The sequence below is a fragment of the Poecilia mexicana genome, unplaced genomic scaffold, assembly GCF_051168715.1.
Source record: "Poecilia mexicana isolate PSO_F unplaced genomic scaffold, ASM5116871v1 scaffold_12, whole genome shotgun sequence".
Lineage (NCBI taxonomy): Eukaryota > Metazoa > Chordata > Actinopteri > Cyprinodontiformes > Poeciliidae > Poecilia > Poecilia mexicana.
In genome coordinates this window covers 16771578-16798556 of record NW_028263381.1, presented here as the reverse complement: position 1 = coordinate 16798556, position 26979 = coordinate 16771578, and the positions used below count along the sequence as shown (strand labels likewise).

The following is a 26979-nucleotide window of genomic DNA, read 5'->3' as shown; positions in this document are numbered from 1 at the left end:
GCAGAAGGTACACTTGTCCTATTTTTTGGGTTTGGAAGCCTCTTTCTTAGAAGGATTCATTCATAGAGTTATTGTTATGTACTCTTACATGAAGCCATTATTGTAGCTACAGCTGACATTGGGTTTGTTTCTGTTAAAAAAAAACAACATAACTCCTGACTCGATGTTTCAGAGTTTAGTTGTGTCTTTTCTGAACAAAACCATCAAAAAAAAAAAAAAGCAATTGCTGCCATTTCGTTTGTGGACTAATTCTTTTAGTTCTGATAGAAGGTAGCCCTGTCTCAGTCCTCTTGTACTTTATCTGTGTATTTTCTATTCTCCCAATCTTCAGCTGGCCGTGTCAGGTTGCAGCTCATACAGCCTGATTGCCAAATAGGTTTATTCCTGTTGAAAACGAGTTGTTCCTCTCCATTGACATCACAAACATGTTAATGAAGAGGGACTTCTCCAAAGTCCACAACTCAGCCAGCAGTCCCTCCTGTTTTCACAAAAAGACAAGAAATGATCAGTTGAACTTTATTGCATCACATTATACCTTGGACTGAGTTTGACTTAATGATTTGATTTTAAAAATTTGAAAAACAAAATGAATGCAACTCATAAAAAATAAACATAATACTTTATGAAACAATAAAGTTTGATATGTGAACAAACCTCCATAAAAGCACAAATACTTAAGTATCAGAGGACTAAGGGATAATATGTTTCTTCATATTTCCTTCCCCTCTGGGCAGAACATCAGTCCGCTTTATGTTTCATCCTCAAAATGAAAGAGGACAACCTCTTCATAACAAGTCCCATTTCAAATCATCAATAGATGGACGGCTGCTCTCCTGCTTAATATATAATTTCCCTTCTCCTTTTCCCTTTCATATAGTAGTTTGGTATTTCTGGTCCAAATGAAAGTTTGGCCTCTGGGCAGGCACATAAAGAGCATGTTCCAGGTGGATGAGGAAATACTGCTGGGTTTGAATAGGGTCAGGGGTGAGGAGTTCAACTCTTTCAATAAATCACAGCAAGATGTTGTGACAACTGAGAGAAGAAGTGTGGGCTGTATGAAATATGTCTTTTGAGAACAGGCACTGGGGCCTCAAACCATATGAGAGCAGAGAAATGTATATATTTAGGAGCTTTTCACTCAGCAGCTTTACAGGCAGTTAGTTATCCAAAGTGGCTGACAGGTTTATCTTCCTTTTATCCCTCTTTAAGGGAGGAGGGGCAGGCTGATGACACATTACAGATGCTCCTGACTTCTTATCTGTCTGGTCAAATGCTTTTCAGCTTTATCTGAGCTGCATTTGGCATTGTGAATATGACTAAAACGAAGATTAAAGACTCCAGAAGGAAAACATCTCTGCTTTGCTTGTTGCAGTGAATTACGTATACTGTTCTTGTGTTATTTTTGAAATTTCCTTTATTTGGCTGGAGCTCTCTAAAGTGAATACTTCTTGGTTGGTGAGCGTTCAGCTCACCAAGAGATGTAGTGATAAATACTATGCTATGTGGCATATCCTTTGTTGTAATTTTATGTGATAGACCAACACAAAGTAGATGATCATAATTGTAAAGTGGAAGGACATTTCCACAAATAGAAAACTGGAAACTGAGGCATGCTTTTGGATTCAGACACCTTGGGTCAGTAGTTGTCCAAACAGTGCAAGTCTTGTAGGTTATGTTTTCACTAGCTTTACACATCATTCAAAGAGTTTCTTGAAAACACATTTTTCAAATCTCAAAATTAATGGGGTTTAGGTCTGGAAACGGATTGGACAAGGTCTTTCATCTAGACTATTGCACTTTTGCTTTGACTGTAGATTCTTTCACTTGAGTTGTGGATTTCTGCAGCTCCACCAGAGTTCTTGGGGGGCGGAGGGGTCCTGGGATTAACACTTTCCTTGCCCGGATGGACGGTTAACGTGAATGGCCACGTCTTAGTATGTTTGCAGTTTTGTTAACGTCTTTCAAATTACTGATGATTGACTGAACAGTGACTAAGAAATCTTCAAAGCTCAGGATGTTGTTTGATAAATGAACTCTGGATGCCTTAAACCTTCGCACAACTTTATCTCCCTGACCTGTCTAGTTTGTTACTTGGTCTTCAAGATGCTGTTTGTTCACTAATGTTGTCTAACCAACCTCAGAGGCCTTCACACAACAGTGACATTAAATTTCACACTGCTGCCCTCTGGTAGCTAACAGCTGACTTTTTAGGGCAGTTGGTTGTTGTACTGACTTTTATTTGGTGTGTCAAATTAAAAGGGGTTTAATTATACTTATGCAGACATTTATTTTTAAATAGTTTTCCAACTTACAGATGTGCATGCGGAGCTCTATATTGGCCTACAACAAAAATTCCAATAAAACATCTTAAAGTTTGTGGTTGTAACAGGATAAAATGTTTTTTGTTTTTTTTAAGTATAACCGGTATGGATAATTTTGTAAGACACTATTATAGAGAGGATTCTATCAGAATGGTTTGAATGTGGAAAAACTTGATTGACTGGTCTGTTTTGCAAGATATGAATTCAATTCTTGAATAGCCAATTGAATTTACGATTTGCCATTAGGCGGCACAAAAACAGATTAAAAAAAAAAGTAGAGTAACAACAAAATTGCTACAGTAATAAAAGTTAAATAAGTCTTTTGAAATAAAACATTCCAACATAAAGGTGTCATTCAAACTTAAATCTGGGAGGCAATCCAGCTTTGGCAGACGCTTCAGTCCCTGCCTGTCGCTGTTTCCCCACCCAGTGTGTATGTGTGTGTGGTGGGTCTGGTCTGCATTTTAATGGAGCTGGATGACATGTGTGTACTCATGTCAGCGACTACCCCAAACAGTTGTAAACTGGCTGTTTATGAGGGTGAGGTGCTGCAGAAAAACAGCACTTTTTTGAGTTTCACACCATCTGGGAACGAAAAAAAAAAAAACAGGCGAGAGACGGAGCACAGCAGCTACAAACAGGAGGGATTGGGCCCAGGAACGAAGCAAATTCAGACTGGAAATTACGCTTGGAAATTTAATTAAGAATGTCTATTAAATTATGACTTGTCTCGCATTCAATGAAGACAGAAGCTAATGCATCATAGTTTTGTTTATTTTAAATATGTATGTTGACTGGTCTAAGAAACTGACTCTGGACCAACTGTTCACGAATATTCAAAATGCTGCATGATATCCTCAAAGTCTTGCAAATCCTACAGACTAATGACCAGAGCAACAGAAAGACTTAAATTATTTAAAATAATTCAATTTGTGACTGAATATTTTACGATTTAAAGTAACTGAAATCTGCAGATGTACATTTATTTCAAGCCGATTTAAATAAAAACAAATAAAAAGTGACTTTAAGGGGTTCTAAAAAGTTGTTTCCAGAAGTTTCTATGCCGGTGTTGGTTTTTGCATTGCTCTGTATACATATTTAACTCTGGACTCTATTTTTCTTATCCTAAGATTGATGATCCACTCATATTGCATAGATTAAGAGAAACATATAGCTGTTGCACTGGTGGAAATAAAGCAAGTGAAAAATCATTCTCATGTGTTTATCAATCATTCTCATGTGTTTATCTCAACACAAACAAAATAAAGTATCTTCATAACTTTCTTCATATTTTGTCTTGTTATTAAATACTCGCAAGAAAATAGCTACTCACCTAAACCTTCCCATATATACTCCAATAATTAACAATGTTTAGAAAAGAAAAGTATTCTAGTCATCAAAAAAAGCCTCACTTCTCCAGAGAGAACAGTGGCACATTTTCAGTGTGACTGAATGTTTTTACGCCAAAAGAATAATTTAGAGTGGGATGTATTACTTATTTAATTACCAAAGACAAAAAGGGGAATTTAAACATATCTTAAAAATAAATAAAAACACACAGTACTTGCATTTTAATGTAGTTATCCAACATAGTATTAGAAAAATGTACATGGCTAGGGCCAACACTTTTAATTTCCATGTTTCACTTTATGGTGCTTTTCCAAACAAATTCCTCTGAAGGACTGTTACAAAACACATGATTTGATTTCTTTTCTTTTTTTTCTTCTGGCAAGCATTATTTTTTAGGTCTAAACACTAGTTCCAAACCCCATCCAGTTTTATTTTTTTCACTTGTACCATAGCTTTTATTTTGATTATGCTCATGCCCATGTGGTTTGACGTTTCACATTTTAGGTAAGTATTTCCCCACTCTCCAGTGCAGAGTTACACACCAGAAGTCAGAGAGCTCTGGGAAATTTCATGTCATCTTCTGCCTAGAGCCAGGTCAAAGTCCAAGACATCCATCTGCTACAGTCTACCCGAAGCACTAAACAGCTCACCAACCAAGAGGTATTCACTTTAGAGAGCTCCAACCAAGCTAAATAGTGATAGATCCAAAGGCAAACCCTAATTGTCTGTGAAACGAGTCAAACATTTCAGTGCATAGTAACTGTTACAGCATGTCAGCCACACTGGCAATTACGCTGCCACAAACATTTAAATTTGTGGTTTTGGATCAGAGTTTTTAGGAGAAGCATGGTGTGCTAAGCATATTCAGTCAAAACATGAATGCATTCACACTTTTAAAGTGGATGAAAAAAAAAAATATAAAAAATCAACTTCACCAATATGTAAACACACTCATTCTCTACTCCACAGTCACAGGGTATAGAAGAGAATGTGATTATAACACAATGGATTGAATCACAGTACAGGTTAGCAATAACGGTTCTAACATGATACAGAGAATTTGATCAGTTTTCTGTGTTTTGTCCTTGTCCAGTATTGCATCTGTGGACCATTGACAAGAACTACATCATAATTCAAATTCCCCTGGGAGGAAATTAAATAATTCATGTTGGTAGTTCACCTTAAAACCGAGATCCAATATGAACTAGTTCGTGTTTACTTATCATATTTTGCATGAAAGAATGAGTAAAGATATTTGTCTAGAGCAGGGGTCCCCAAACTTTTTCCTGTGAGGGCCACATAACTTTTCCCTTCTCTGGTGGGGGGCCAGAGTCAGTTTGTAACAGAAAAAGTGTGACGATTACAGGAGTGCATAAATGTAAAAATGTATTGTTTTCTAGAAAGGACAATCAAGTAACTCTCTCTGGGTTCTTCACAGAAATAAAGTCAGGAAATAAATAATAACACTATTAATGAAATAAATAATAACCAAATAACCCTCTCTGGGTTATAGTCTGTATTTTCTGAACTATAAGCCGCACCGGACTATAAAACCAGTAAACATACACATATAAGCCTCAGATTTCTCTGCAGCTCCAGGTTTTCCACAACGATGCAGCAGCAGCAGAGGGGGGCGGACACCCAAAATTTGAGTCATAACAGGTAAATTGAATATCACATTTATTACGGTTGAAAAAGAAAAAGTTGCCAAGTTTAGATTTAACTGAACTGATTACGGTAGTTTCCGAACCTAAATGTCAGGTTGTTTTTTTTTTTCCAATATCAGCTTCATTTTAAGAAAACAAAAACGACAGAGATACTTTTAACTGTGTTGTATTTGGAATTTTAAATTGTTACTGTAATAATAAGGGCTGGATTTTGTTGTCAACTTGTTTGTACTCCATATATTTATATGGTCTATGTTTGTTATTGTCTATTTGTCTTGTCTATTATGATGTGTGCTGTGTCCCTTTTTGGCCAGGAAAACCTTGTAAAAGAAATCTGGATCTCAATGGATTTTTATCTGGTTAAATACAGGCTCAATAAACATAAATACACAAATAATATCAAAGGCAAGTGTTGTAGTCTATTTTTTTCCCCAAAAAAACATGTTGCAACGCTTTTGTCGTCAAATAGCAAAGCCTGAAATTTTGATCAAAAGAGAGCATAGCACAGCTGGCTAACAGTAGATAACTTGTTTTATGTGTTCAGTGGGACTCTTTCTTTTTTTTTTTTTTTTTTGGTAGTGGCATATAATGAAAATATATGAAAAGAAAACAGAAATTACTATAGCATAAACACTGCAGGCATTGGGGTCAGGTTCCATAAACACAGATAAGCAGGACACCCAGACCTATTTATATATTTTGTTTTCTTTGGCAAAGTCTGGTCAGTATGAAACTTTGTTGCTTTGTCGAGAAGTAAATTATCATTTATAAACTGTTTTGTAGAGTTGTTGTGGCAATAAGGCTTACTGCAGGCAAAAACGAAAGCCCACAGTTATTTTCCACGGCGCATCAGTCAATACGCTTTGGCAGCTTCTGCACACTGACTGGACCATTACTTGGGGAGAGAAATATGCTCCATATGCCGCTGGTCCTTAAGCAACACAACTCCAAATTCCACTGAATCTAATGTGGAGTCCAATGCTGAGTACATTTCAGCTAATTATGGATTAGCATAAGCTTGATGGAACACAGTTTAGGGACGATAAGTCCCCTTCTTTCCCAGAGGCTGGTTACTGTGGCATGTTATGCCGACACTTCAGAAAACGCATTGTAGAGGGTGGCCAAACCTTTAATCTGTTGAGACATCCTTTTGCACTAATTCAACCGAACAAGAGATGGTGACTGATACGTTTCACAGCTGATGGCAACAGAGAAGTGAGTATGCTGACATAATGGGCTCCATTGTATTATGTGCATGTATGTGTGTGTCCTTTGACCCTTCTAGATATAATTAAGGACACATTTTAGCCAGGTTGGTTTTGGAAATGACTTCTGGCTGGGGTTTCTGTGTGTAAGTATATGTGTATGTGTGTGTGTGTGCTCTCAGTGTGTGTGTGAGTACCCTAATGTGCCCCATCCCATTGCTTGTACATGTCGACCTAACCTGCCCCCTGTATGTCTACGGCTAGTGCTTCTGGGCTGATTGGCCGTATCAGTTTCACTCAGCAGCTCTCTCTCACACACACACACACACACACACACACACCAAACCACACACCTATAGAGACCAAACCCTTGTAAAGGCACCTCCTTAGGGACACACTGTGAAATATACTCCTTGTTAGGACTTGTGTGTGCGTGCGTGTCTCTGTGTGTGTGTGTGTGTGTGCCTGCTTTTCTTCAGCTGCTTCCTGCCAGTTCAGAGAGCAGCAGACTGTGAAGGTCTCTCTTTCTGCAAAAATCCCATTGATTTTCTGCTTGGAAAAGATAATAACTGTAATGATATCATTGCAGGAAAATTTGAATTTTGTTTTTCTGCCACTAGAACGTGATACCGTCTTCTAAAATAGCAGATGCTGCAAAAACCATTAGCTATTCTGTGCAGTTCACATGAGATGTACTCTGCAAACACTTGTCTCCCCATTCAGTGGTATGCCTGATAATCCAACTTTTGAACACAATTATTCCACAGGGGAAAGATATATATATATATATATTTATAACTGTTACATATTTTGTAGAATAAATACAAATTTCGATAATTAATAGTAAGTCATTGTCAAGTTCCTATGCCTGATTGCTGTGTTTGGTGGGATGGGTGCTTTAATTAGTCAGTCAAAGGTCTCACACAAAGCCACTAGGAAAAAAGACTGCCTGCCAAAGGTATAACGTTTCTAACCAGAGAGAATGAATAGAATCCACTGAGGGTACGCAACGACACACACACAGCTGTGATTTAGAGGAAAACTATACCACATATTTTAGTGACTTAACTTAAATATCTGAGGCTGCTACAGGCTAACATACTAACAGAAGAATTTAAAGAATTCTGCTGGAATTTCTAATTGACAAAACTTAAATATTTTTCTCATTTCTTAAATTAAATTAGGTTTTAAAAATGATAAGAAATGATCTGATTAAAGTATGTGGATAAAAAAAATGAAAAAGATCAGGATCCAAACCTTTATTCCTAGCCACTTTTTATCATGACTTATATAAATATAATTCTCTTTAAAAAAAAAGATTAAATTTAACAAAAATGTTTTGTCCAGAACTAAGTTAGCATTACGTTATACCAAGATATTTTTTTTTTGTTTTTGTAATAACGACACTTGTCAACTATCCGTATAATAACTGAACTTTTCTCTTTTTTTACTTATTTCAAGCAGGAACAAGCTATATGCTTGATTTCTTTTTATAGTAACACATGAAGCTAAAACAAATCTTTTTATGAGGATGTAGAGTGAAAGTAGCGTCTATGTGCAAAATTTGTATGCTGAAGTGACAAAAGCTCTGGATTGTTCCGTTTTTACAGAAACATATCCGATATATTTTAAATATTTAAACTGATACAGAAATAGATGAGATGGGACATGTTTGACATAATTTATATTGCTAAAGCCACTGGCTGACTTACCTTCACACACCTGGCTTTGTATTCCTAATCTGTGGGGTTTAGCATGGTGTTGGACCCGCCCTTTGCCGTTATAACATCTACAGCTCTACTGCGAAATCTTTCCACTATATTCACTAACGTATATTAGAAGATGCGTCTGAAGGGAGGTTTACAAAAATCAATGTCAGTAAAAACTTTAGACTTTTTTTGCCAATTCCAACGATTGTGATCAGGTGCTTAATGTAGACAGTGTTCACATTTATCACTGATCAGTTTCATCTAACCCACTCGATTGGAAAAGTCCAGACTTGGCACTTCCTGGAGACACTGAATGTTAAAAGTGCAGTAAAAGTGAAATAAATCCCACGTTTCTCCTCTAACGTTGGACAGGTCTGATTTTATATCGAGCGACGTCTCAAAAGCAACCATTGCAAATCTGGAATGACTGCAGCCCCATTCACTTGTGTGATCACATTTTGACTCCATGTTAGTTTTTATAATAACTGAAGACCAACCTGCACCAAAGGCAAAGAAGAAGCTCTTGTCTGGGTGTTCCTCTAGCAGGGCTTTCACCCTCTTGCCCATCCTCTCATTCCTCTTATAAATGAGCTCCTGTCGGAAGTAGGCATCGATTTCCTGGGCAGTCACCTGCTCGCTCGGTGGCAGGGTCACATTGTTGAAGTTGGGCACCTTTGACAGTGAATAAAGAACTCCATTCATTTCATGATGGTTAAAAAAGTATATATTTTCTTTTTTTTGCTTTACTCGTCAAAAACGTTGAATTGAACTGTAAAGAAAGCAAGGATAATGGCCATGTCAGGAGGATAAACTAAAAGATGAAAGGTGAAAATGTTAAATGTATTAAGCAGGGCGATATTAGTGGAAAGATATGAGATTCACTGGACAGACCTGCGATGTGTCGTGATTGAAGACGATGGAATTGAGATCCCCACAGTTGTAGTGTCTGATTAGGTCCTCGGTTGTGTACGGGACCCGAAGGCTTCCTGCTCTCAGTGACTCCTGCTGCAGTAATGTCTGGTTCAGGGCAAAGATCACCTAGAGCAAAGGAACCAAATATAGATTTTTTTATTTTTTTTCCATTCGAACTTACACCCAAAGTCTTCCTTCTTCTCACATATACAATAACACACAGATGTTTAACTGTGTTATGCTTTAGCTTCAATGTTCCATCATGGGAGTGCAGAAGGACAGTGGCCTGGCTTCAGGCAAGCTGAAAACCCCGATGACCTTTTCTCTTTAGCACCAAGCATTTTAAAACTGAGACGGCATTTAGAAAATAAATGTTTTGGTTACATAGACAAAAAAAAAACAATAATTTAAGGAGTTCAGGCAAAAGCTTTTTACTTTTTCAGCACACATGTCTAGAAGGTCTGTAACGTTAATACAAGCTGGATTTATCTTAAGTTTTGACGGTAGTGAGAGTAGGTGATATCCAACATTACAACTTTAAACTTATACTTGCATTGACTTGCATTTAAATTGATATGCCTGCAGTCGCCCTGAGATTGCATGGCTGTAATTGAATGGCATGCGTGTAGTTTGTCCTTTTCTGAAACTGAGAAGAAAAACTATGTAACACAATTATTTTTTTTTTACTGTAATACTTTCAATGCTTGTGGTTTAAATACTGATCTTGATTGAGCTTAATAACTTTACTAGTGGCCATGAGGAAAAAAAAAAAACTTCTTTGAATTACTAGTAAAATATATCCATCAATGTATTTCTCTAATTTAGTGCATACTTGTGCTCTGTATGTATTCTTGGTGTATTGTGTAAGATTTTCAGTCAAATACATGTTGGCTTAATACAAAAATGGGGATGCTAATAAGGCAGACCAAAGCAACAGTTTTTTTTTTTTTCTGCGTTCAGTATTCTAAGGTGCTCCGCAGACACTTTTTTATTGGGCCGTCCCATTATGGGACCCTCTATGTTGCCAAAGAGAGCGGGGCAGCAGAGAGCAGATGCCTTCTTGTTACGGGACAAAGAAGCCCTCCATCACCCTCTCTTCTGCGCTCCTTCCAGCTTTCATCAGCCGCGCATCAAAGTGGTGCTCTGCATATGAAAAGTACCCTGTCTTTATTCTACACAAATTAGCCTATCACTGCCCCTCCCCGAGCTCGTTTCACAAAAAACACCCTCACATCTGTGCCACGTCCGTGAAGGAAGGCCCTCATCTGCAGGGTCTCCCCTTTTTCTCCGCTCTCTACTCTTCTCTTTCTCCGCTCACCATGCCTTTCAGCCCCTTAAATTATGGCAGCAGAGAGGAGGGGAAGGAGGAGGGCAACGTGGTGGGGGTGAGGAACAGTCAAATTTCTGTATTTTAAAATCTAACCAACAAAATGATTGGTTAGATTAAAAACTATGGCAAAAATGTAAGGAAAGGAAGGAAAACCAAACTTTAAGACCATTTGGTTTGGTGTTTTCTCTGTTATCTCCCAGTTCTGTTAGTGCACTTAGGGTCAGTGGGTGCATTTTCCCACTCGGCTCCTTTCATCACCCCTCCAGCCCCCCGTTTCTTCTCCTCCGCTGCTGTCCTCTAACTCGCCGCCCCTCTTGCACACACAGAGAGAAACACAGACACACCCCTAGCTGATATCAAAGCGAGCGGAGCCAATGAAAGTCAATAATTGTCCTTTGTCATGGAAATGTCCCCTCTTGTTGAAACGGAGTGGGGTGGGTGTGTGCGTCTAGAGCAAACATCATCACAGTTAGATTCCCACATGTGGAGATTTGGAGTGTTCAGCGGCTCAGTTGAAAGCTCTCGCTCTGGAGTGTGTTAGCTTAGTGTTGGATTTGCCAAAAAAGACTGGGGAGAAAGCTTTGTAGAGTGTCTTTAAAGAGACACTCCATCAATTACGGTTAGAAAAATATTTTACTGGGATCACCGATTACGAAGAGAAATAGTAACAATTTTTTTTGTTGTTGAAATCTCATGCAGATTTGGCAACAAAAGCCCTGAACGCAGCTGAGTGCCTGAGGAGCGAACACGATGCACTGACAACGATGAAACTTGTTTTGGCGTAACAAAAGCTGACACGCCAACTGGCCAACGGAACATTTTTCCATCAAGTAAAATAAACAATCGCAGACCTTCTGCTCAGATCATTTCAAATGACAGGTAATCAAAGGGAAATAATGAAAAGGCAAGAGGAAAGTTGAAACACATGTGCAATAACATCTCAATCATGTGATTTCCAACTGTACTCCTTTCTAAGACACAGAAATGAAAAACAATTGCTGTCAGTCCATTACGTCACTTTTCTGTCTTCCTGGAAATACTTTGATCATTTTCTACAATGTCTTTAATGTGAGTTTCTGTACTTGCAGCTTATGAGCTTTACAACATCACTGTGTGTGCATGTTTGCAGCACAAAGGTGGTCAAACAAAAAAGTCATTTTTTGTTTTACATTTAGGTCTTCATCACTGTTTTCATATGAACGTTTTTATTTTTTTAATCCAGATCTTGTAAAACTGGTTTGCATTTTATGTAACACTATATGCTGTTATTCACTGACCATTACATGAAATAAAACCGTAAGCTTAGTCTGATCATTTACATTCAAGTTGTGATTCCTGAATACAAACTGGACTCTATTTTCCAGAAACTGAGCGCATTGTTTAAACTTCCGTAAGTAAATATTTAGGGTTGCGTCTTCTTAAAAACTCTGCATTGCGTATCAATTTTTTTTTTCTGTTGTTAGCAAAAACCACCATTTCTTAAACCAACTTGCATCTGTCTCTGTTTATCCATGCACAGCCTGCACAGAAGTCAAAAACGTCCATGTCCATGTGAAACGGTGCAGTATCAGCGTGTGACTGATTTTATAAGATGAAGACCCTCAGAAGAGTCCAAGCACAGCATGCGTCGGCCTCCGTCAGAAGACTTTGTGTGGCAGCGCCACTGTTTAGGTTTGGGGACCTTTCAGATGTTGATGTTTCCTGAGTAAAACATGAAAAAATTCTGGCAAACTTTAAAATGTGACACAAATATATATACAGTGCTTTTTGTAAAATAGCAACAATGTCTTTCAACAAGTCTGTTAATATAAAATGTTATCTAAGCTAAGCAAATACACAGATTGCTCAGACATGTCAAAAAGGTTTGTGGCATGAGTGCCACCACATATTCACTTCTTCTGCACAATGTATATGAACACTGCAGCAGTGACTTGATAAGGTTACTTTGTCTCTTTCTATGCTATACAATATAAATATTCACACACAGTGGCATGCCAAATGATTTCAACTAACTCTCTGTGACTGTGTAAAGAGCGTTAAGCTTTCATCCCCAGAGTGACAGTGTAGAATCATAGAATATGACTTCACAAATAAAATACCCGAGCTGCAGATTCTGAATCATACATCCTTTATCCCAACACATACACACGGTACAGAGCTGAAATGCATCCCAAGTAACCTGCAAACATTCAGCGACAGAACCTGATGTTTCAGGAAATGTTCATAATGTCGCACTTCAACTCATGAAAATGTAGTTTTCGGACACATCAGAATGCATGGCGCCGCGACAAGAAACAATATGATAACAATATTAAGGCTAAATAATGTTGGCAACGCATTTACTCTGCACCCAAAGGTACAGAAAATAAAAAGCGAGTGAGGGTTCCTGTCACTGAGTGAGTGTGCTGTAATGTGAACAACATGTAAACATAATGATATGCTCCTTGTATGGGTAAGGCCTTTGGCTGGCTCGGGGTTTTCTAATTGTAAGTGCTGGCATCGGCTTTAGAGCGCTCCAGTAACTTAATTTCCAATGCAGTTTTAATGAGATTCTAAGGAGGAGCATGTGTGTGCCTGCATGCAGCACATCTTTCTGCGTGGGTGTTTTTCTTTGTCTTATGACTGATAGTGTGTCTGCGTATGAGTAGAAAACCATGTGTTGTAGCAAGTGTATCAAAGTACACACACGCACACACACACACACACACACACACACACACACACGCACACACGCACACACACACACACACACACACTCTACTCCAGCCGATTCAATGAGCCTTGGCTTTCTCCCAAGTACAAATGAAGTCTTCCGAACATCGCTCTGTCTTTGTGATGTTATCACAGTGACACAACTCTTACTTCCATCTTGCACATGCATGAAGATGTTTCAGGCAAAGGGGAAGTCCAATGATTTCTACCAGAAACCACCGGCAGTGCAAAAAAAGTCAAATCAATTAGACCGATAAAAAGGGTAACGGAAAAGGAAAAGAGAAAGACTCCCCTTTAGTTACCATCGAAGCTTCACAAGGACAACACGACGGGATGTTAAATCTTCTGCGTATTTGTGTCGTGCACAAGTTGATGTACGCCAAATATTTATCTTCCAAACATGTTTGTCTCTACCTAAAACGATGCATTTGATCTTTTAAGGACTTTCAAACTTGCAGTGGCTCACGCATAAAATCTGTCTAGACAAAGAAAGCAGTGAACCCAGCAGTGAGCGCATCAATCTTTGTTAAACATGTCATATCCAAACAATGTGCATGTTGTATTTAATGTTTGTACAGGCAAACATGAAATAGTCCGCGAGCATTAGATCATCATCAATTATGTCTATTAACAGCCTTGTGTGGTGAAACTACGGAGTAAATTCTTAACTCAGAGAAATATTTTAAGGTATAAAATTCTTTATATTCTGATCCATGACCTTAACTCATAACTTTTGAGAGCAAAAACTGTTTTGGTTTTTACTCCTTTCTAGCTTTATAAATAACACCGACATGTCTTGGTAAGGCACTTTTAAAGTGGAAATTGTCTGTACAGGGTAGAATGGGATTAAGAAATATTATTTTTGGATCGCTGCTCTGACTCCCAGCAGCAGCGGTGGATGTAAGACGCCAACTCTGAGTTGTGAAGATGCTTTCACAGATGTTTTGTTGTCATGTCCAAAGATGTCTATTAGCCTATTGGCTCATGAAAAACTGAGCCTATTGGCTCATTGGTGTTATACGTGTTAACTATGTCAGATGCATAGTAAGACGAAGTTGGATTGTTATTTTTGCTAAAAACCGTATCATCCATCCATAAAAATGGACCATAAGTCATATCTACAATAATGTGAGTGAGATATTAGAAAATGCATTTTACTCATGAGGCAGTTTTTCCAACAAATGTTGTGCTATCCTAAGAGGAGAAGTTTCATTGAGCTTTAGTATTTTTCTCTGATTCGGTGTGGTGAAATGTGTTAAAAATCCGTTTCCTATTGTAGATATGAAAACCCAAATGACTTTCTTTTTTTTTTTCCAACATTTTGAAAGAAATGACTCCAATAACTTGTGGGTTTTGTGGCTTCTGAAATGCACTCGGTCTTATTTAGCAGGCATCCGCAGACACACAGACACACACACGCACCGCATGCATAAATCTCTCATCACTGCAGAAGCTTTCACTTTCAGGCTGAAAACCTACCATTTAAGCACAAATACACACACCTGTCAAACTGAGTTATCTGTATTGTTTCTGCACTCCATACCTCCACCCTCAGCCTCCTTTCTGTCTTTATACCTTTCCTCAACACTTTCTTTTTTACGTTTCCTCCTTCTGCGCCACACCTCCGCTTTCATTAACAAACTCATCTTTCTCCTATTCCTCTCTCCCTCTCTCTTTTGATCCTATTTATCCTATGCTTCTCCTTCCATCCATCTCTCTCTCCTCTTCTTCTCCTTTGATCTTACACATCCCCTCTATCAACCAGGTCTTTTAAAGATTTGACCTCTACATTCCACGGGTCACTAATGACCTCCTCACTGCATTTCTGTGTTTCCGTGCATGTAAGTGTGCACACACCTGTACAAGATTAGGTCTTTTCTCTGTGCGTTTGCATGCTGGTGTGTGTGTGTGTGTGTGTGTGTGTGTGTGTGTGTGTGTGTGTGTGTGCGCGTGTGTGTGTGTGTGTGTGTGTGGGTGTGTGTGTGTGTGTGTGTGTGTGTGTGTGTGTGTGTGTGTGTGTGCATTCATGTGTGAGGATATATTCAAATGTTTCATCATCATAGATTATGGCAGCTTTCACAGAGCTCAAAGTCGCCCTTTGAAGATAAGTTTATTAATACTTTCCAATACGATGCAAAAGAAAGGAAATATGGGGCCACGATTTCCTCCACAGGAGAGAAAAAAGGGAAAGTGAAACGGAGAAACTGCCAAGCCACATAGGGAAAACTCCCCAGGCCCACAGCTCTGAAAGTAATGATGGCAAAAAATTGTTTCCCCCTCAGTTTGAAAGGGAAATCTATCCCTAGACATAATTGATATATCCTATTCCTTTTGATCGTCAACATTTCAATCTATGAATGTTGACAGGAGCCACTTTCTCCGGCAGGCAAAATTCTTAAGTCTGTGTGCACACACAAAGTTTCTTTCTTTAAGAAAAATGTAAGACAAAAAAAACAACAACATTGACTGGAAAGGAAATTTATTTCCAACTCTACAATAGCACAGCAGCAACCCTTGATTGGTTTATGGCTTACTACTGTGACAATTTAGATATTCAATAAAATAAGTGTTAAGAAATGTCAAACTCTACACTGACGTTGGCGAAAAAGTACATATTTATGATAAGTATTAACAGGCTTTGCTCAATGATTTGTCTTAAATCTTTCTGGGTATGTTTCATGAGTATGTTTCTACAAATTAGGTACACCTGCTTTTGGTTAGTTTCTACCATGATTTTCAACGGATCTTCTGAAGCAAAGTCAGAGTGGACGGACCGTGTCAGTAGACAGTCATTTTTCGGTCTTTCCAATCACTACATTGACCCACCGAGTTATCCATCCAGCCATTCCCATCTACTTAAATGTACCGCAAAGTGCTAGGTCATCTCCACACCACCAATTCAGGCACTGGAGACGTGTTTATGGCCATATGAAATGCACTATGAATGAAGATATATATGTCTAAAATTGATTAATATTGGGGTTGTGGCTGAGATGCAAGACATCCCATATTGTGGCTGGGTGCATAACACCCCACTGCTTGCTGACAGAAAACTCGCCACCATCCAAACCCAAAATCCCTTAATGTGTTTCTAGTGGCCAAACACAGTAAAGGGGAGGGCACTGTGTGATGCTCTCCCGGCCCCCCATGCCTGCAAGGTCCATCATCCCACACCTCAAGACCCTTCTGATGTACGGTAACAGGTGAGGGCACTGGGGGGGCAGCTCCACAATCCGAGCAGGTGCACCCAGCCTAGATGTGTCCCACATCTCTCTACCCCCCCCCCCCCACCCGCCACCCACCACCGCCCCGTCCTCATCTCACATCTTATTCAGCTATTCAGGTGAAACTTTTCCATTTTTCTGCATCTAATCTGCTGAACTCTGATCAGCTGGTAAGAGTCGCAAAAAAAATGAGTTGGTTTTGTTAACAGTTTGTTGGCTGGGGAATAACTTCTAAAAATTGAACCTTAGATATTCACTTCATAAGTTTTATGTTAGAACATGTAAATTATATGTTTGATATACTGTTTTCTTTAAAACATCCATGTCAAAGTGCATCCTGTCGTTTCATCCTAAGACGACTTTAAAATAAATTGATTTAATGTCAGGCCCTTTTAAGTCACACCGATATCTTTAAAAGCACAAACTATCGCTCATACCGCATTTATATTCAAGTTAAAAAGCTCTCTTCGCCTCTTTTTTTTCTCTTCCATTTCTCTCACTTTGCGTCTATCCTAAGCCTACCTCTCTCCCTCCCCGTTTTGGTCTTCCCCTTGTGCCCTATAAAAACATTCTTGTGGGGTGCATTTACCTTGGTGCCTGGACACAGCCAAATATTTAGGCTGTCACAGGGAATCAGTCTCAAACCAAATAGGCCGATGGTTTGAGGCGGTGTTTTTGTGTGTGCATAGTGGGGATTGTGGTGATTGAAATGCCAACTTCTGAACCTTTCACACTTTCCTGCTTCACTACACCCTAAGCAAGCCGGGAACATACCCCGACCGACTTGTAGATATCTGCCAAAATGAAGTACTGTGTAATAGTCTATAAAAACAGGTGGTTACCAAGAACCTTGAGAAAATCATGGTGATATTTTAGTAGTATCATTTTTAAACTACCTATTGACAGCGTGACGGTGTATGTGACACTCCACCGATCCTCACAACCTACTGTGACTGTGACCAAACACAGGTGTTTGTAAGAGGAGTGGGAAACCACAAAGATTGAAAGCACAGTTTCCTTTATTTCTAAATTTCTAAATGCAGCGACTCATAAGAGAAATTGACCGCCGTAATGGCTGGATGTTGACTGAAGAAACTGTGAATTTAGGCGAAAAAACACAAGAGAAAAATATAGCAAACCACTGAGTAAACATATACCAACCATATGTGTACATGTCTGTTACACTTTCAAGATATCATGGTTGAGACATCCATAATAATTCTTATAAAGTAAGTGGACTAATCTGTTTCTTCAGCCCAAAAACGAGTGCTGCTCTTGTCGTAATTAAACTGCACATGCAAATGTGTTTCCAGGAAATATGACAGATCTATGGTAGCATTGCCTGTTATATAAATCAGATAAAGATATTGTGGACTGAAAAAAAAATATAACCAGATGGTTTACAGCCCAATTGATTTAATGCTCCAAAAGCAAGTTTTCCATCTCTCGTTTTAATTGAAGAAGGTTTTTATATTTAAACCCTCATTTTTCATTTGGAGTCCAGAATCCAGCTGAAAATGAGTGCAGTTCCATTCAGGCGAGTTTTTGTCAGAAACCAATTCCAAAAATATGTGTCCAACTTTGGACTCTGCTGAAATCAGGAAGATGCAACGGGAAGCTAAAATCTGCAGTGGTGGTTCTGAAGATCTGCAATTCGTTCAAACCACTGCCCCGACTGAAAAGACAAATTCTTGAAGCAAACAAGCACAAAGCTGCAGTCATTTATAGTAATTTGCATGTAAACACTTTGAGATCGTTTGCACCATTTCTATTGTTCTGAATGAAAACACTGAAAACACAATATACTTTCATGTACAAAAAGCAGTACCTACGCACACATATTAAGATCATATTTTCCATGAAATGAAAAATAGTATAAAGTATCCAAACCATAGACCGTGACTGCAAATGAAAAAAAAAAAAAAAAAAACAACAGCTGATGAGCTGAAAACTAAGAAAAGAAAGAGAAAGGTGGGGTTATGGCTGTGAAGACATTCGTTCGGCCTGCTGCCTGACCACAGACGCGTAAAAAGTCAACAAAAGTATGAAAAACACCCAAACTTTGTCAACATGTATGCTGCTCGGTTTTTATAGATGCAACAATTCGCATTCAATGAAGACGTCACATGATTAAACAAGAATGTATCATGTGAAGACCAAAACAACAGCTGACAGAGCCACAACACAAAAAGCCGCTCACTAAAAAAAGAAAAAGAAGTGGAGAGAGAATCAGCGAGACAAACAAAAACATAGGAGAACACAAGATTTGCAGATTCTCTAAAAACAACTGGCTATTTCACCATGAATAAAGTCACATTTATTGAAGATTTTACATGACTTCACCTCCAGTGGGTGTATTCCTCTTAACCTATCTCTTAGTCAGACATGGAGCGGGTCGGAAAAGGACAATGTGAGTTTTCTTTTAAAAATGTTACTAACATTGTTGCATTCTTCCTAATGACCAACTGTGGATGGTTTCAAACCAGTGAAGAGGCAGTTTCAGGATGCAGACATTACCAACCTTCAGCACCGACATGCAGGCACATGCAGGTCTCATGGAATCTGTGTTGTGTTACAGAAAAGTCTCCCAACGGTGCCTCAAAACAGCATTGCAGGTATTATATTTTTGGTTAAACCAAGCTGCAAACCTCTTATACAGACTTAAGGATGAGGGGGTAAAACTGCATTTTGATTGCATTAATAGTTATAAGGCAAATACAAATTTTTTAGAAGCACAGTTCTTGAATGCAAGTACACATATGGTTTTAAGGTAATAGCCTCTTTTCTTAACTTTTTCTTATTGGGTTACTTGCTATTGTAAGGTGGGAGTAATTGGGGTCAGCAGTGTAATTGCACATCAATCTTATTCTTGCTCCACCATGTTTTCCCACCATTTTTGGGAACCAGAGGATATCGTTATCATACACTGTCCATTTCAAATGGCTTAAGCAAGCCTGATTTATAGCTTCTTTATCAGGGCCAAATTATGGACAAAATATGAGATGCAAGCTAAAAGAAAGTTTAATTTTCAAAATATTTATCTCTTGGTAAATTCAAGAACTGGCCAACTCAAAATAGCAAGGTATGTAGTTACGGAAAAGGTAGTTATGTGGCACAGTCAAACCAAACAATCGAAACATTAGAAGTGTGACTTCTACCTGTTATTCAATGTGTTTTTTTTTTTTCATCTGTTTCAAATTGTTCTGGCTAAGTCGACAGTTAATTTCCTTTCTACACCCTTCACGTGGCAAGTCGACATGCATTTTGGTTTCTGCCTGATATTTACCTCATGTTATTTGTTACTGTTCTCCATCGTTATGGTCTGATTTCTTGACATGATGGTACAATTTCACAGATATAAGTCTCACAAACAGTAATCTGGTGACAGACAGAAAAATACTATACACATATGCAGACATATACAATGCTATGCACACAACAGGATTATGCAACATCTCTTCCCTGTATGAATTCCAAACAACTCAGAGCAGCAGACCATCACATTTCCCATTGTGTTTAGAACAATATCTGTCATACTTCCAAAAGGCAAGAAGAATTAATCACAGAGGGTCTTTCACTGACAAGATCTTATCAAAAATGTACGACTTCTGACTGCTGAAAATGGCAATGAAGGTATTGTCTTTTCGTCCACATAAAGACGAAAAACCGTGTGGATTAACTGAAAATCTAATTCCCTATTTCAAAAGATCGTGTTAAAGCTTTAATTGGAGAAAAACGCCTATTTTCTTAGGAGAGTCAAGTCACCTAAGAAAATATTGTGTTTTCTTTCAGTATTTTTCCTGAAAGAAAACACAATATCAGATTGCCTCATATGAGAGCTTCAAATTGCAAACCGCTAATTAAGATCAAAATTAGCATGCTGTGCCACTTTGCACTGAAACGAGTCTCAGGGAGAAACGTATGCAATCTGTATGCTCGAATATGAAATCTCAAGCGTCTGCGGACCGTCTGTGCAGAATCTCCGCCATCCACAAAATATAACCATCCTACGTTATTATGTGGGAGCAGTTTCTTGTTTCGGTCTCATGCCCCTTAAAAATGCTTAAAAATAAAACAGAACAAGGTTGAGTGAAAGGATAAAATAAGTGCAACAGATGGAAGAGGAAACGGTGGATAAAAGTGTAAACGGTACCTTACCAGGTTAGTTGTATTTTGGATATTGAAAACAAAAAAAAACAAAAAAAAACAAATCAATGATAATTGATATCAGCTTATATAAAATGCTAGTATTGTAATATGTTTTTCAGTCATATTGCCAAGCCCTAATCCTTACACTTAGGTGTCATTTTTGATCCCTAAGTTGTTCCTTATGCAACCACATAAACTAATATTTGACTGAATCACTTGCATAATTTTAGATGTTAAAAAACTAAATCATTGGTTTACTGTAAGATAAACTCTCACACACTGCCAGCCAAAGAGAAAAGTAGTTTGGATATGAAATATATATATATTATTTTGAATGTTTTGCTAATTTCCACAAAATCAGTTTGTCTACTGTACATCCACATTAACAATACTTTCTGTATAGCGCAATTTATCATAAGATCGAAAGTAAGTGCATATTGAATATTAGAGCTGCACAATTACACACACAATGTGCCCATATAATTATCTTCATGTTTCCATCAACTACTGAAAATCATCGAAGTCCTAAAGCAAGAAAGCAACTCCAGAGCATCACAGTTTTTGCCTTGGAACTGTGCCGTTGATGGCATTTTTACCCAGTTTATGTTTCATTATTACAGTAAGAAGACTCTCTTTAATTAAAGCAAGTGAGGCCTGCAGAGTTTGAGATGTCATTGTTATAAATAAACAGTAGCCTGATACAAAAGTGGTTTCAGTAGGAAAATCCATAACAGCAAATCTTTGCACTTCTTATTCACATGAACTGATGCATCTATAAATGTGACCAAAAACAAATTGTGGACATGCATAATTTCTCCTTATTTAAAGCCAAAATGTAGTCAAGTTGAAGACTAGAACACCAAAGTGTAACTCCTGTCTCAGAGGTAAGCAATGACCACTTGGCAGTGTAGAATGAAACTTCCTGTTGACGTACAGGGCACCTATTCATCAGATTTTTGTTGAAAGTAAGAGCATCATGACATTTGCCTGTCTGACTCCGACTCTGGTCAAAACATCTGCAGAGCCTGACAGACCCTCCTGTGTGGTGCCCACCTGTGAAATTCCACTAAAGCCACAAAAAATGCAGACTGGAACCAGAGAGACACAAGTGGATTTATGGTCATGTTGGTTCAAAACCATAACTTGCTTTTTTATTGGGCTATTAAATGAATTTACTGAAACATTTTATTAGCTTCAACTAACATCAGTGTGAAATCTACTTTAGCTTCACCTTCTCTGCTTAAAAGCTACATTCACAACATTTTTGGAAAAGTTTTATAGGCCACGGAGGATATCTAAACCATGTGCTGTACATTTTAAATCAACTACAAAGAGAACTCGTTGTGGAAAAAAAAAAAAGACAAATAATCAATAATAATTCCTTCCAGATTCATATTTGGCGGCAGCACAAAGCCCTTCAACACTTTACAAGGAGGCAGAAACTATTAATGCTCTGTGCTAGAGCTTGTGGACAGGTTTGGCACTCAGTTGCTCGGCCCAAGTCCAGCCTGGTTTGGCAAGTTACTAGAAGTGCTGGATTGAATTCATATCTGCCACAACTTGCACCAGTATAAAGAAAGCATTAGCACAGGGTCCCCCATGTCCAACCTTTGAGAGCTACTATTCTGCACCCTTTGGATGCATCACTGCTCCAAAACACCTTAATAAGATGGTTGAATTCCCTTGTCGGTATGTCAGTAAGCTCTGTAAAGATCTGGTAGTGAGCCATTTGATTCAGGTGTGTTGGAAAAAGGAAAGTTTCAGAGTAGTAGCTAACAAGGATTGAAGTTAGGAACCTCACATTGGCATAGCAGTCAAATTGTATCAAAAAAATGTCCATTTAATTTCAATAATATGCCATCGCGGCGATTGTTCGCTAACTGACTTAACTTTGGCAAAGCTCTAGCCAATAAGAGAAAGACTGCTCTTTGGTAGCAAGAGTCCTTTCTCCATTGTCAATTGTCACTTTAGCTAGTCTGTTTCTGTTCTAGCCAAGTTGGATGCGTCTCCATTGCAGGATGCTAATATGGGAAGGAACGTGAGCATATTGCTCTGATCATCTAATTTGTAATGACACTGAGCAATAGAGAACCTCGAGGTTGTGGTTTTGATGAGTTGCAATTCGGAAATATGCATCCCAAAGGCGCCTTCAGCGACTGCATGCAGCGACATCAAGAGTTGAAGCACTGCTGAAGATGTTTCTTTTTCATTCATTTATTTTTTTTTTTCAATAGATTCAAAAGACAAAAGTATTGTCTTGGCTTGGAGTAACACAAGTAAAATGTGGCTAATTATCTGTTATTTAAAGCAAGCAAAGCCTAAAAACAGAAATACTTTGTTCAAGAGCCTGAAAAGCAAAATATTTAAAAAGAATGGGATAGATTAATAGAGCAAAAGGCTGTACTTATTTTACATTGATTTAAATTTTTATAAAGGAGAAGATAAATTAGTACACTGTGGATGCTGAGCTTTTTTTTTTACTTAAATTACAACAGTTGAACAGCAGAATGTGTTTTCAGTGTTTTTCCATGAGCTGTTTATCCGTAGCAAGGTTTCCTAATCAGATGCTGGATAAGTGGATGGAAACTGCCTCCTAAAATAAGCAGTGGCAAAGATATCTGCTATTTCATCTGCAAGTACATTCAGGGTTGGTTTCACTTGAGTTGTTTTCTTCCTTGTAGAAAAAAAACCTGATAAACCAGAAATTGAGTCAGAAAGAGCGAGTGCTAATTCTAAAATACTTTTACATCCTTTGGCTTATTAGCTGATCGATGGTATAAGGGTAGAAGATGAAGAGAAGGAATAGGAGCTGAATGCTGCTTCTCCATCTCCGGTTCTGGTTGTGGGGATGCGGACCAGGCTACGAGGGAGACCTGTGAGAACACTGATACAGTAATCAATGCAACTAATGACAAATGCATGCATGACTTTCCCTAGCTCTTGCTGAGACATCCTAAGCATTTGTTCATTGTTTGGATGGGTTCAGAGTCACCTGGTGACGTGGTAATGTAGAGCTGTGCATCATCTGCGTCTGCTATAACCTGAGCAAGTAGGATCATATAGATAGCGAATCAGAGGATTGACCCCCGCATGTGACTTCTGTCCGCTTTCATGAGAAATTACCTATCAAAACAAAGAAATTCTTGTTCATAAAGAAAAGCTGAACCTTTCAGTTGGTTACTGAAACCTCCCCTGTCGTTTCAGTAATATGTCATGGTCAAAAGTGTCAGATTCTGCGCTGAGGTCCAACAAAACCAGCAATGCGGTTCTTCCACAGTCTGTATTTATGTGGATGTCATTAAACACTTTGACGAGGCCAGTCTAAGTATTGTGGTGAGCACGGAAACCAGACTGAAAGACATCAAAGCGGTCGGTTATCGTTAGAAAGCTATTTAACTGTTCAAACATTGCTTTTCAATAATTTTGGTGACGAATGGAAGATTAGAAATAATAGTGGAAAGAGCGTGCATGCAGCAAAAATTCTCATGTTTAACAATCTGAGTTTTATATTTACAGCTGAAGATGAATATTTATTTAAAATTAGACTTAGTGAAAGAAATATTCTATACTGGTATGTCTGCAACCTATGCAGCATGTTGTGTAATATCCATGTAATCAGTGCTATGTGGCATCAAGAGGTAAAGACATCTCAATATGTTTACGCTTTTCAAGCAAACTTGTCATTTTATGATATACATGTTTGGTTTTGAATTCAAATATCCAAAGAGAGTTAAATGTAATTTGAAAAAGAAATCAGCAAGAAAAATGTATGGATAGTTACACATATGTTTCTGCTTGATGACGGGAAATAAGGATCCGAATAATATTGCCATAGTGCTAAAGAAAATTCACAACGAAGATTAAGTCAAAATGGAAACTTTTTAAGCATGTCATCAAATACATAAAATCCCATAATTTACAGGGGGTGTACTTTATTTTCACCATAGCTGTTTACCAAGTTTTAGTTTCTTTTCTAATCAGTTTATAGCGAATCAAATTTGTCTGTTGCCAGTTGAAATTCAGTGAATGCTGCCGCAAGCATGTATTGAAAAGGATTTGACTCATAGTAAATGATTCAATCCCATTGACTGGGCTTCCTTACACATTTTTTTACAGTTTATATTATAGCATAAACTGGATAGAACTGGAATGCAGCTGAATTTCGATCTCTTTAGAGACTAACTAAGCAGACACGCCAAGAATGCAGACTTCAAAAAATATGTAAAGGGAAAACACAATAATTTAGTCACTGGCTGTCATGCTAAAATCACATAAAAACATCAAAACCTTTAAACTTTAAAAGTAAAAAGTAAAAACAGTCAGAATCTGTATCTCTGGATTGAATATAAAATTTTGTTAAGAAGTGATGCAAATGAAAAAGCGACATTTTGAATATTTTTGAAAAATTGCATTTTTATAGAATTGTCCGTTGACGTTCTTAGTAGTAGTAGTAGTAGTAGTAGTATATTTTTATGCAAGTCTTGATTCAAGATTGGATTGTGCTTAGAAACATCGTATCAGAAGAAGTATATAACAATAAACTTTTTTTTTCTCTTGCTTAAACATTTCAAAGCCTGTTTGTGACACAACAATTGTATATCATCAGTATTTTAGTTTGGTTTTTATTTTTGCAATTCAAGGTCTTACAAAGCCTAATTGCTCAGTGGGTCACTCAAACCATGAAACATTTGTATGAGTACAATGTTGCTTCTATGAGCTTGAACACAGTTTCATGACCTGGTGTTAAGTCGGAGAAACAAGCCATTCAATCCTCTTTTGAGCTGCAGGAGCTTGCATTACACAACCAGGAAAAGCCTGAGGCACTCTCTACTCCAAGGGAGACATTTGCTATGTGTACTTTTGGGGATCTAAAACCTTTTTCTTGGCGCACAATTGGCACCATCCAGTGGTATTAGATTCTACCTTCAATCAAACATCTTGGAAAAACAAAGGGACGCAAACTGCGTCCTGCATAGCAATGGAAAATCTAATTTGCGACATCAATATATCATCGTAGGATTGACAGTGGGAAAGAAGAGGGTATTGTGGTTAAATAAACCCAACAGTTTGAACAGAAACTGAAGCTACATATTTAAAGAAATGGAAGACTAATAAACTTACAAATGTTTCACACAAGAGATTGCAGAGGTTGGTTCATCGGTCAAACTTAAAGCTTAAATTATTAGAATTTACATTGACTATCTTCTTGGTTGCGCTAAAAAAAGTTGATTCTAAATAATACCCTAACCCCATCATGCCACAGTCCTATTGTTACTGATGTCCATTGTCAGCGGGGAACAAAATATCTGCATAATGGGTGTGCAGCTGCTGTTGCAATTAGGAAACTGCGTACCAAAATCTCGGAGGAATGTGTCTAACTTCTATGAATCTATGCCAGAAAGAGTTAAAGCTCTGAAGACAAAAGTGGATGGATGGAGAGACGGCAGTCAAATTTTGAAAAAGCAAGCACTGAGTTTAAAAGTAGCAAGTACATATTTAGCTGACAAAAGAGAAATTCATTCCACCGTGGAATGATTTTATTTCTGCTTGTATGAAGCCTTTTGGAAAAGTACGAAGTAAAACCAGGAGGAACTCCGTGTTTTTCTCTCCGGTGTCACATATCCAGACAGATGGACAGATAATGTTGAAGGAAATGCCAGACATAGAATACGCAACTGTTTGGTCAACAGTGGAGAGGAAATACAGCACTTTGGTGTGACATGAGAACAGAGAAAGGGAGTTGTGAGAACATGTTGGAAATTCAATGATAGAGCTGTATATGCTCATTAAAATACGCATAACCACAGAAAGCCCTCATTCATACGCAAGCATGACCTCTCGGAGAGACGCACATATGCATGGAAACATTCATACACACATGCAAACAATATTAAACAGCAATTGCATGAGCCAGTACACACTGGACAAATATGCTCCACGCTGTAATTACACATGGAAAGTTTATTCCTGCTGTTCAAAAGCCGTGTGATGCAAAATGAATTATCTCATAACCAAAGTTAAGACAAAAGAGAAGTAAATATAGACCTAAGATGATAAATAATTTCCTACCGCACCTCTGAGAATGACGACACAGCCGTGCCAGGAGTCATCGCCATAACCTCGGTGTGTATGGTACAATTTTTGTTTTTAAATCACTGCGTTAATCCACTAAACATCTGTTTTCCGGGGTATTGAAAAATACACATTTTCTATTAATATCTCACATGGTGACATTTTCTTGGCATTACTTATTTAAATGTCCACATGATTCATAATTTGTCCCAATAAGGAATGTGTATCTTTTATACCAAAGCAATTACTTGGCAGTCTATTTAGCTTTCGTCTGAAGAATACTGTAATAAGAACAATAAATTCAAGCACAGGTCACAATGTATGGCTA

The 26979-nt window shown here is 38.1% G+C and overlaps 1 protein-coding gene across 1 annotated transcript in view; it reads right to left on the bottom strand.

The window, feature by feature from the left end:
* trabd2a (TraB domain containing 2A) overlaps positions 1-26979 on the bottom strand; it is a 50364-nt gene that overhangs the window by 13449 nt on the left and 9936 nt on the right. Inside the window, exons 3-4 of the mRNA XM_014987925.2 lie at positions 9144-9290; positions 8750-8924 (exon numbers count right to left, since the gene is read on the bottom strand). Of these exons, the coding sequence (XP_014843411.1) occupies positions 8750-8924; positions 9144-9290 (322 nt within the window). The remainder of the gene's footprint in view (positions 1-8749; positions 8925-9143; positions 9291-26979) is intronic.